The sequence below is a fragment of the Rhizophagus irregularis genome, chromosome 8 (assembly GCF_026210795.1).
Source record: "Rhizophagus irregularis chromosome 8, complete sequence".
NCBI lineage: Eukaryota > Fungi > Glomeromycota > Glomeromycetes > Glomerales > Glomeraceae > Rhizophagus > Rhizophagus irregularis.
The window spans coordinates 4,919,883-4,932,706 of record NC_089436.1 but is presented as its reverse complement, the minus strand read 5'-3'; the positions used below and the strand labels follow the sequence as shown (position 1 = coordinate 4,932,706).

General features: G+C 30.0%; 3 protein-coding genes across 3 annotated transcripts; 2 read left to right on the top strand and 1 right to left on the bottom strand.

Moving 5' to 3' along the window:
* Positions 1 to 2,187: 2,187 nt before the first annotated feature.
* OCT59_028951 (uncharacterized protein) lies at positions 2,188 to 3,604 on the bottom strand (the record flags this gene model as incomplete). The annotated part of the gene is made up of 4 exons (XM_066147676.1): positions 2,188 to 2,499; positions 2,576 to 2,947; positions 3,233 to 3,405; positions 3,487 to 3,604. The coding sequence occupies 4 exons, from the start codon at positions 3,602 to 3,604 to the stop codon at positions 2,188 to 2,190; spliced, it is 975 nt and encodes a 324-aa protein (XP_065994361.1).
* Positions 3,605 to 6,275: 2,671 nt separating this feature from the next.
* On the top strand, positions 6,276 to 7,130 carry OCT59_028950 (uncharacterized protein; the record flags this gene model as incomplete). Its single annotated transcript, XM_066147675.1, has 3 exons — positions 6,276 to 6,647; positions 6,717 to 6,953; positions 7,023 to 7,130. The coding sequence occupies 3 exons, from the start codon at positions 6,276 to 6,278 to the stop codon at positions 7,128 to 7,130; spliced, it is 717 nt and encodes a 238-aa protein (XP_065994360.1).
* Positions 7,131 to 11,089: 3,959 nt separating this feature from the next.
* OCT59_028949 (uncharacterized protein) lies at positions 11,090 to 11,490 on the top strand (the record flags this gene model as incomplete). The annotated part of the gene is made up of 2 exons (XM_066147673.1): positions 11,090 to 11,203; positions 11,266 to 11,490. 2 exons carry the CDS (start codon positions 11,090 to 11,092, stop codon positions 11,488 to 11,490), a joined length of 339 nt encoding a protein of 112 aa, XP_065994359.1.
* Positions 11,491 to 12,824: the final 1,334 nt, after the last annotated feature.

Here is a 12,824-nt window from a genome sequence, read left to right as displayed (position 1 = left end):
AGGTAAAATATCATTTTTTTCTTTGGTAAATATAATCTAAATTATTACTAATCAAATTTAATTTCTCAAGTTTATGTTTTTGATATAAACGGAAATAATACGAGTATTAAAAATATTATCAAAAAAAGGTGGGAAAGTATTTACCACCCTGTTATGGAAGTTGCGCATCTGCTTGATCCATCATTCCATGGTTGCCATCTTACTTCTAATTCAATGGATAGAATTTCGCAGTTTATCCAAAAATATTATTCGGATAATGCAGTAATTATTTGGACACAAATCTTGAATTATAGGAGAAAAACTGGAGTTTTTGCGAATAAACTTGCTTGGGAAACTTCTGATAATGTTGATCCTATAACTTGGTGGAGTGGAAATTTTAGTGATTCTGCACCTGAACTTACTCAAGTAGCAAAAAAGGTTTTATCTATTCCAACATCATCTGCTGCGTCTGAAAGAAATTGGTCAGCATTTGCATACATTCATGATAAAAAACGAAACCGGTTGAGAGCTGATCGTGTCTTTAAATTAGTGTATATTTATAGCAATTATAGATTACAAATGCCACGAGAAACGCCAGAATGGAAAGGGTTTACAAACGGGTTTGATAAAAATACTTCGTTAGACGGGGGAGTTGTAGATGACGAAATTCAAAGTTCAGGCGAAAATGAAGAAAGTGATTATGATGAAGATGTAAATAGTAGTAGTGAAAACGAAGAGAGTTTTAATGATAATGAAGCTGATGACTCTGATGTATCTTGTTAATAATTCAGTAAAATAAATAATAAAAAATTTTATTTTTTTGTAAAGAAATCGTATTTTTTTTTTTTCTGTATAACAGTACTATGTGTATCATGTGCATGATGCGCATGATGCGCATCATGCGCATCATGCGCGTGATAAAATGAAATTTCCGCATTTTGCCCATCCCTATGCGTAATGTTCCATAATTTGACGATTCGTAATATTCTGTGATTTTACACAACTTAATATTTCGTAATATTTCAAAATATTTCGATAAATAATACTTCATTTTCTGTACTATAAGTTTATATAATATATGTTTTATTAGATATAATTTTATTAAACCATAAAAAATTACAAGTATTTATTAATATATACAGAATACATAAAGTAAAAAAAAGAAAGAGTAGAGTAACAATATTATTAGACGTAAAAAGAAGAGAAACAGCTATAGTAACGTTAGTATTAGATATAAAGATAAAAGAAATATTGTTATTATTGTTAGTATTAAGGTAAAAAGAGTTAAAGAAACAGTAAAAGGAGTAAAAGAAACATGAATATTATCGTTAGTATTAAAGTACAAGTAAAAAGAAATAAAGGAAACGTAGATAGTATTGTTAGTATTACGACATAAAGTAACAAAGAGGTAAAAAAAAAACGCGTTAATATTAAAATAATTAGTATTAATAAATAAATATTTCTATACCTGCAAAGTAATTGAACAAAAGAATAAAGAAATAAAGAGAAAGGAAAAAATAAACATGTTGTTAGTATTGTTAGTATCGTTAGTATTAAAGTACAAGTAAAAAGGAATAAAGGAAACATGGATATTATTGTTAGTATTACGATACAAAATAACAAAGAGGTAAAAAAAAATGAAAATAATTAGTATTAATAAACAAATATTTCTATACCTGCAAAGCAATAAATTATGAAATATATGTAAATATATTGTATATAATTAAAGAAATAATAGAAAGAAGAGACAAAAAAATTAAAAATATTGAACAAAAGAATAAAGAAATAAGAAACAAAAATAAATAAGACAAAAACGCATGCATGATTAAATGATTAAATGATTAAATCACATGCAAGGATCAGCCTAATTTTGATTGGCCAGAAAATACGATATCGTAAAATTACGGAAATCCGCATTTTAAAAAATCACAGAAATTGTATATGCACAATTACTAAATATCATCCCCTCGTGATAAATTAAAAATTATCAACACAAATTCAACACAAATTTAACAAATTTAACGACATTTGGCCAAAATTAACAAATTTTTACCAGAATTATCAACACAAATTGAACACAAATTTCAGCCACGATTTATTTATGTCACACCCGTGTTGTTAAGAATTAATAACCATTTTATTTATTAAAACTATATTAATTATGGTAAAAAAAATGCTATTACGTGTGATATATATAAAAAATAATATTTATTTCCTATGCAACCCATAATTCTCTAATAAACTATTTACATACCGACCTTCCTCCTCCGTGTTATAAGAGTCAATAGAAAGTATATCATCGTCAGCTATGTCATCATTGGCCGCACCATCGTTGGCCGCACCATCGTTGGCTGCATCATCGTTAGCCGCACCATCGTTAGGCCTACCATCGTTAGTCACACCATCATCAGCCGCACCTGCTCTATCGTCAGCTGCTCTATCACCACCATCATCTACATCATTACCATCATGAGAATCATCGTCCGAATGTGTAAATTTATCCCTATTTTCCAACTTTTGCTAAAAATCAATAAATAAATAAATAAACTGTAATTCAAATAATTCACATTTTGCAAATTGTAAATTAAAAACTTACTAAGTTGTTGATTATCTTTGACTTCATTATACTTTCGCTCATTTGAATGTTTTGATTATTAGGATTTAAGTACGTTTCACATATGCTAATTGCATACGCTATTTGTGTTTTTGAGGGATTTTTATTTTCTTTTCGCAACTTATCAATTATCAGCGACATATATGTCGTAGGTTGCCCATCTTTAACCTTTTTAAATAGGTTGTTGTAACATCTTTTCACCTCCGCCTTACTCTTCCATTCCTGAATCTTTGACGGACTAGCCTGAGTGTTAATAAACGGTAATTTATGCCCAGTCGCTTCAAAAACAGAATACATAACGTCTTTAACTCTAGACGCGAACGTCCCTCGTATGCTTCTATGTTGTTGTACTAACTATTAAAAAAAATGTTAGTATGAAATTTAATAAAATTCATAATTGCTTTAACTTACAGTCGGGGCAATTTTTTTTTCGAAAAAAATAATCCATTAATTTTTTTTGAACTGGCGCATAAATTCCAGATTTTCGTCTTTTAAATATTTTTCAGTAGCGAGTTTGTACTCGTCTTGCGAAGGATAAACAAAATTTTCAAATAAAATTTTCGACACCTTCTTAACGAGCTCCTAATCAAACGAGGTTAGCATTTCAGGTTTACATTAAATAATATTCATCTTTATTACCTTTACATACTCCGGATCTATTGTATTATTATTATTTTTGTTATTATCGTTGAGCTTTTTTTCTATGCTCGAGAGACGGATTTCGAGATTTTTTTGTCCGGTGATAAGAACTTCAAGCTTAGAAATTATCTGCGAATTGGTTCTTAATAGTTTTTCTATTGTTTTTTTATTAACTTTAACAATAAAATATAATTTAACTATATATTATATAATTTCTTTTATAAAGAATATGATACATATCATGTCATATATACCATCAACGCTATCATCAGATATTCTCACTCGCTTCTCAACTTCGCTACCCTCAGTACTACGTTTTGAAAATCTTTCATTATCGTCAATTCTTCGTTTCTCGCCACGCTTTGTAGCCATTATGATAATAAATTTGAAATGAAAATATGAGAAAAAGGAGGAAATATATGAGAAAAAGGTGAACTAGAAAATTCGAAAAGGATGAGGAAAAAGTGGGAAATACATGAATCAGAAATTCAGAAAAAGGAGGCAAGCTGTCATAAGGTAATTTCCGCTATTTTATACTAAAAAAGAAAAAAAACTTGCGAAATATTGCGAAAAATGGATGAACTAATGCGAAATATTATGAAAAATGAATGTACTAATGCAAAAATTTTGCATCGTGATATTACGAAAAAATATTGTAACACTTTCATAAGAGAACTTTAAAAAAAAACTCTCGTAAAAGTACATAGTACAATCGAAATATTAATCAAATCCAATTTATAAAAAAATAACATGTTACACATGTTGGGGCTTTTATGCATGGAAAAAAAAAGTTGCAGCCAGTGAACTCATTTGGCTGATCAGATTGATAGTGATCTTGAGCGCTTATAACCTGATTATCGCATAAATTTGTGGCTGATCATCCGTCCATTATTGTAAAAGTGATTTGCCATGTTAAGCCAATAAATTTGCGGCTGATTATCAGATGATTAGCCGATTGAATAAGCCATCCGAATTCTTACAGCCTGTTACAGCAAATTCAAAATATGCGAAACACTCAGCACTTTTGCTGTCAGATTCACTTGGCAGGTTGCCGGCAAATTGAAATAGTAAATAAAATAATAAACAATATTTATATGGTACATCATAGACTTGTTACATTTATTTTTAGATTTGCCAACCCACGAACTTGGCAAGTTCCCGACAGCAAAATTGCTGAGTGTTTCGCATATTTTAAATTTTGCTATAATGCGTAAAATTGCGAATGATTCCATGATATTAGCCACCAGATTCTTACAGCCAGTTCCATTCATTAATGCGTAAATTTGCGTAGTCGTGTCTATTCAAATAACTCAATCAATTGTAATCCATTCAATTAATTCATTAAATTTTTACAATGAATTTGCAATATAATTTTATTAGCACACATAATCTCATATAAATTAAATAGTGAATTGATACTTTTCATCAAATTTGACGCGTTAATTTAGTAACATGAGTTTCAAATGCCCCCTTTGTATGCGAATATTCAGTCAACGCTTTGCATATACTCAACACGCCCAAAAATGCTTAAAAAATGTAGAAGTAGAAGTAGAAGATGATGATGATAATAATGATAGTGAAAAATATAGCAGTGAAATGGATACAAGAAGTAATCTAAGTAGTGGATATGAAAATGATAAAGTTGAGGTAATTATGTTATTCCAGATTATTCTTTTTAAAGAAAAAGCTCAATAATTATGTTATTCCAGATTATTCTTTTTAAAGAAAAAGCTCAAATTATACTAACTCATTTTGGTTTATAATTTTAGGTGAATGATGATAATAATGTACAAAATATATCATTTGACAGTATTGGAAGTGCAATATCAGAGATGAGCCTTGAAGATAGTAACTTTGAAAATATATTAGATTCATCTGAAGAGCCTGAAATTTTTGAAGAACCCAAAAATCTCAATACCAAAACTTGCACAGAATTTCCTAATGATGCTTATAAAGATCTAATGTTATTAGTAACAAAATATAAAATAAACAATAAAGGTGGTAATGAAATAATACGTTTTTTTAATAAACATTCAAATCTTACAGAATCACCATTACCAAAAAATATTGAACAGGGACGAGCATTTATGAATAATATGAAGTTTTCTAATTTAGAATTTAGTAAAGTTCTTATAACAAAACATAAGGATAAAAATTATTTTTTTTATTATCAAAACTTAATACAGTGCATCAAAAATATCTTAACTGTTCCTGACATAACACAAAATTTTGCGCTATCTTACGAAAACTATGAGGTAAATAGTAAATATTAGTTAATTCAATGATTTAAATAATATTATTTTAATTTATTTATATTATTTTATAGTATAATAGAGAAAGTATTTACAGTGAACAAAACACTGGAAAATGGTGGAAAACTACGCAAGAATCCTTACCTACTGGTTCCAAATTATTATCAATTATTTTATATTCAGATGCAACAACTACAGATACATTAGGAAAAAGTCAATTGCATCCAATATATATTTCATTAGGCAATATCCCAATATGGCGTCGTAATAAATAGGATGCAAAGCAACTTTTGGGATATTTACCAATTTTAGAAGCTGCAAATAAAGATCTGGTTCGTGATACCTTTCATAAATCTTTACGTCATTTACTAGAACCAATTATTTTATTAAAAGATGGTATAGACCTTTTTATAAATAATGAAAATACCTGGGTTTATCCTAGAGTTTCAACTATTATTGCAGATTGGCCAGAAGCCGCAAGTTTTTGTTTAGTTTATAAATCCTCCAATTCAAGCCTTCCATGTCACTCCTGTTTAATTAAAAGGGACAATCTTGCAAATATAAACTTATCGGTTAATGATGTAATACTAAGAACTCATGATGAAATGCGTAAATATTTTGAAAATGATACACAAAAATCTGTTTGCATAGAATCTGTACCCAATTTTTTTTGGGATTTGCCATAAGTATGCAAAAGTAGAAATAATTATAATAATATATATATATATTAATTATAAATATTTATATTATCAAGGAATATAAATATCTATTTGGCTACTGTTCCTGACAGAATGCATCATTTAGATTTGGGTTTATTTCGTTATCAAATTATCTTCACGTGCGATATCTTAAAATTGCAACATGTTAATGGTAATAAATTAGTTGAAGAAGTAGATCACCGTCTAGCAGCAATTCCACGTTTTTCCGCCATTAAAATTTTTTCCAATGGACTGCAGTCAATTGCAAGATTAACTGCTAATGAATATCGAAGTTTGATGAAAGTCATGATATTTGTTATTGATAATTTATATGATGAAAATAATAACAAAGTAGATAATTTTGTAAATAATGATGATCTTGTGAAATTGTACGAATATTGGAATGAAATGTATATTTTAAGTAGATATGAAGAATTTAGTGAAAGTGACTTAGAGAAATTTAATGTATGTATTAAAATTTTAGTAAAATCGAAAATTTAAATTAAATAAATTAAATTAACATTTAAATTTTAGGATGCAATACATAGATGGGCGCGAATGTTTGTCAAGGCTTTTAAATTTGTTTCTCCTTCCAATTTGAAGTTGCCTAAATTGCATTCATGGGTTTATCACATTATTGACTCAATACGATCTTATGGCGCAATAAATGGCTATACCACAGAAACTTACGAAAGTCTTCACAAATATTTCGTTAAAATACCCTACCGAATTAGCAATAAAAAAGATGTCGAACCTCAGCTTTTACGAACTGTAAGTATTTGGAAATTTATTTATTGTATATATTTATTATATAACTTAAGATGGAAATTAAATTAATAGATAAAACGTCAAGCAATATCTATTAGAATGTCTCAACATTCAGTGAATCCAGCAAAAACACCTCGCACTTGTAAATTTTCTGCAAGACTCTTTGATTTCTCTTTATGAGATGCAAATACATTTTTTAATGAAAAAAAAGATTCCGTAGACAATAAAATGCAGACCGGTTTTGCTAGATTATAAGTTGTCTGGATTCATATCTAGATTTACTTGATGGTTTCACAATTATTGGTGAAACCTGAATAAACATATACGGATCAGTAACACTGGAAAATGGTGCCATAATTAAGGTTGCCTGCCGAAACTCATTTGACCTGGTGCCGAAAGTCGAAACTGGTTTATTAATGCCGAAACTGCCGAAATGCCAAAATGCCGAAACTGCCGAAACTGCCGAAACTTGCCGAATTGCCGTAACCTGCCGTAACTGCCGAAATAGTTTCGGCATTCGACATTTCGTCACTATTTCTTAATGATTTAATTAAAGTTTCGGCATTTCACAGGTCAAAAAACGATCTATCCTACACTGTGTATATATATATTTTTTTACTTTTAGGACGCGAACTTTAGATATATTATCATTGATTTAATTTATGTTCAACAAAAATATTGTTATTTCGATAAAATAAAAATATTACAATAAAACAATAAAATAAATATAATAATGTTTTTTAATATATGTAAATTTATTAGTGAAGTTGGAAAAATAAATTTAAAGGGGAATAAAAGAATAAAAAGGAGACGATAAAGTTGGAAATATAAAATAAAAAAAAAGTCAAGCCAACACCGATTATCGGTGTGGTATGATACCAATGATTGTTATTTAACAATGTTAATGTATTTCGTACAGAATTGCATATAATATATTTTAATTGTAAAACTATTGTAAAAATTGAAGTCTGCATAATTAAATATTAATCGCGAATTAATCATCGGTAGATCAGTATTCTATATAAGGTTAAAATTTATATTGTTCTTCCTAGCCAGAAATCAATCGGTAAATTAAACTATCAATCGGTATTATTAAATAAATCAGGTGACCGATCAAAAAAAATTACCAATCGGGTAGGTGCCTGATTGGTTAACATTTTCTTGTAGTAATTACATCTACTTGCGTCACATAATCTGCAACATGGAGATTTTATCTCGGAATTTCAATTTGTTAATAAAACAACTTTATTAAATTTACTAATTTATTGCTACAACAATCAACAATATATACATAAAATATTTCAAACGATAAGTAAGTTTTATAATTATATGTAAAATTAAAATTATATACATAAAAAAAAATAGATTTTTAAAATTTTATTCAATCAACAACTTCTTCGATAAATTCGTCCAATAAATCCTCTACATCGTAATCGAAATTTCCTCTCCCTTCACTTTCATTCTCATCATCATTCTCATCATTATCATCATCATAATCATCATCATTAATTTTTTCGTATTCGTCATCAGAATCATCAAGAATATCGTCCGGAATCTCCCCGATTTCTTTAATTACTAAATCGTGTGATAAATCGACAAATTTATCGATCCATATATCTTCTATTAGAACAATACAATTATCTGGAGGAACTGTAATTTGATGGGATGAACTTTCATTCGGTAAAACGTCACATTCATCATCATCATCATCATTTGTTTCTGCCAGAGCTTCTGCAATTCGAATGTTCATTTCAGTTTCGCTAATACGAGTATTATTTTTTTCTATACCGTAAAACCCAAGCTCTGTCTTGGCATTGGACTTCCAATGCATGATCATTTTACCCATGGATTCTAGTCGACTTATATTTAAATTTAAACGTCGATCATTAAATAACCAACCGAGAGTAGAAAATCCTCTTTCGCAGCTAGCTGAATTTGGACAAATCGCTAATAAATGGCGCGCAATTCTTGGGAGGCTGTTCGGTCGAGGGTCAGTATCAATCAAATTCCACCAGTTTAAAGGATCATCTAGAGAGCAAGACTCGTCGAGATCGAAGGGTGACTTACCATCACGGTAATCTTTGATTTGCTCGCATAAAGTTCTAGATTCCTTAAGATCAAATCCTAACCTCTTCCCAATAGTAGTGGCACATCTCACGATTCTTGAATAAGCTTTATCTTTAAGAGGTTTATTCCTAAATCGTGGATCTAGGAAAAAGCAGGTAATATATTTATCGTCATCAAATTCCTTAAATCTTTCGTTCATCACGTTGAAACAATGGTTACGAAAGTTTTGATTGAAAGACCTGGGCAATTTTTTTAAAACTGCTGATAGTCGTATCAAACTTAAAAAACAATCTCCAAGCGTTGCTGATTTGGATTCTAAAGCCAAGACGGCTTTTCTCAATGGATTCAATACGAACGAAAGAATACGCAAATCGGAAAAAAAATTTCGTGTTTGGATTACACGTTTGACTTTGTCGTTCAATAAATTACTGTCGTTAGTAATAATTTGTTCTAGTACCGTTTCCAATCTAATTATTGAATCCACTGAATCGCTGGCAGTTGTCCACCGCGTTTTGCAATACAACTTTATACCTCCTCCGCGAATATTATTTTCTTTGATGAGTTGTGTAAGTTTTGCGCCAGCTTGGTGAGAACTTTTGAAAAATGAGCCTAAAATATTGACCTTCCGCAATAAACGATCGCCAAAACTTTCTTTAACAATATCGCATGCGATCAGATTTACTGCATGCGCGATACATCTAACATTCTCGATATTAGGATACTTTTCTTGAAGTGTCGCGCGTGCGTTTCGTACGTTTGCGGCGTTATCAGATACAATCGCCGATATTTTATTTGATCCAATTTTTTCAATTATTTCTCCAACCACTTGCGCTACGTAATTAGCCGTATGAGAGTTTTCGGATAAATCAACAAGTTTGTATAGATACTCCTCCCTTGTGGGAGTCATGATAACGAAGTTCCAAATCGAACGATGAGTAGGAGAGGTCCAACCATCGAAAGCTGAATTATAAGTTATAACAATATTATTTTTAAATTATGCATTTAAATATTATTTAAAAAGTATATTAACAAACCCAATGTTAAATTGGCTCCATTTTCAATGACAGTCGTTACAGTCGAATTTACCAATGCTAACTCCCTTTCAAGTAATTGATCTGACAAGAATTCTCTGGTTGGCAACTCATATGCAGAATTGAGCTCCTTTACGAAGTTAACAAAAAATGGATGTTCGACTATCCGAAACGAAATGCTGCATGCGACGAAAAATTTAGCCAGAGCACGATTAATTCTCGTTACTCTAGCATCAGGGATCTTCGTAGAATCATGATAATCCGTCATAGTTAGTTGATTATTGGCAACTATTTTTCTTTTTTTATTGGTTTTATCTTCTCGTTCTAATACTTTACTCAAATATCTTCTGACAACAGACGCTGGGGCCTCTGAACAGTGATTGGCGAGGTGCTCTTCAAGTTTTGAAACATCTCCTCTTGACCAGGAAAAATTACAATATTTACAGGTGGCCTGATATTTTCCTGAACCAACGTGGCTTCCTCTAGTAATGTCTTCCCAGATAGAACTAAGTGGCCTTCCTCCTCTATTTTTATTTTTTTCTGAGTCGAAGGTGCTGGTCATAATGAAATTTTTTTTTTATTTTGTATGTATTTAAGTAAAGAAAGTAATGTGGGGCGAACCGCGAACACGAAATAATTTAAACTATCCATAATGGATATCATATGACATGAGTCAATTTCAGGGCCTAGATTAAAAGCTTGGGTAATGGTAATATGAATGAATAAAAAATAAAAAAAACGAAAGGTAACCTTTGAAGATCATAAGATTATCATTAAAATGTTGTGTTCAAATATGATTGGTTGTGATCATGTGGTGACTTGTGCTATTAAAAAAGTGAAACAATGCCGAAACTATAATTAAATATTAATATGCATTATGCCGAAATTATGCCGAAATGCCGAAATGGTTTCGGCATTTCGGCAGTTTCGGCAGTTTCGGCATTTCGGCATTTTTAGTTGCTTGCCGAAACCTAGTTTCGGCAGTTTCGGCAGTTTCGGCATGCCGAAACTCCTTAGTTTCGGCAAGCAACCTTAGCCATAATGCGTGCCACAAACAGGTATCATAATAAAGTATGGTTTAGCGACATAGCTATTTCAATGGATTCTGAAGAATCAAATGATTATATATCAGACAAAGGACTTTGTTATGGACAGGTATTTTTCCAATTTATGTAATAATTTATTATAAAGTATTAATAAATATTTATTATTTATAGGCCTTATTGTTAGCAGAAGTATTAACAGACTTACCGCTAAATTTCGCATTAATTCAATGGTACGATTTTAAATCTAAAAGGAACCCATATTTATATGGATGTCCTCACTTAAAATTGATAGAATTATATAACTTTGTAGCTATAGAGTCTATACATGGTGTCGTTCACATAGTACCCCGATTTGATAAACAAAATGAATATTTCGTAAATAAATATATTTTTTAGTCACTTGATATAGGAGTTTTGATTTATTTTAATAAAATTATATCCTTAAAGAATTTATGGTCACGTTTCCCATATCATAAATAAAATGCAGATTTATTTATTTAATTATTAACAACACGGGTGTGACATAAATAAATCGTGACTGAAATTTGTGTTCAATTTGTGTTCAATTTGTGTTGATAATTCTGGTAAAAAATTATTAATTTTGGCCAAATTTCGTTAAATTTGTTAAATTTGTGTTGAGTTTGTGTTGAATTTGTGTTGCGTAATTTTTATTTATCACAAGGGGATGATATTTAGTAATTGCATGTACGACGTACAAGATTTTTTTTTATGATTTTTTTAAGAAATGTACGCAAAATATTTAATCAGAATATAATTGTTTTATTTTTAAATATGATATATTTAAGGTTGCTTGTCTAAACCTCTTCAAAATCCTACGATTAGTTTAGTCAAAATTTTACTATAGATTTATTATAGTTTCGGCAGAGTTTTGGCAATTTCGGCATTTATAATAAGTTTCAGCAGTTTCGCCTTTCTCCAAAGTTTCGCCAGTTTTTTAATATAACTTTAATATAGTTTCAGCAGAATTTCGCTTTTCGGCGAAACGCCATCTTGCCTAAACCCCTAGGTTTCAGCAAGCAACCTTAGATATATTGATGATTTTTTTTTTTAAAAAAAAATTAAAATAAATTAAGTGATTTATATTTATATTTAGAATCATGATATTTATATTTAGATAATCCATATCCGCATGAGATTTAATTAATATGTTTAATGATGAAAAGTCTAATAAATTAAATTTTAATTGAAATGAGAAATAAAATCAAACCAAAGAGGTATTGTTCAAATTTTATTTAAAGTGACATTTTACGACTTTCTTTCAAATTTTTACTCATCTCAAAATCAAATTATAAAAATCAAATCTAATCTAATAATGCCTCGCCACACACGTCATCGTTCCCACTATAACGTCTATTGGAACTGGGCTATGATGGACGAACTTGTTGACATACGCCGAGACAGAAACCGCGCCTACCACAATATTAATGGTAGAAGCCGCCAAGATTTTTGGGACTCTGTTGCCAATAGGTTCATATGACTAATATCTATAATTTCTTTAAGAAAGAATTTAAATTCAAATTAACCAATCCATTTAATTGAATCAGAATAAATAGAATATTTCAAACGAGGGTTTCCGGGCAACAGTGCAGCCAAAAGTAGAGGAACCTCGTCAGGGATTAGCATGTAAGTAAATAAATAAAATTACATTCATATAAATTAAATGTATTTACCGAATATTCAAACTGATTTTGATATTTAGAACTATGTCC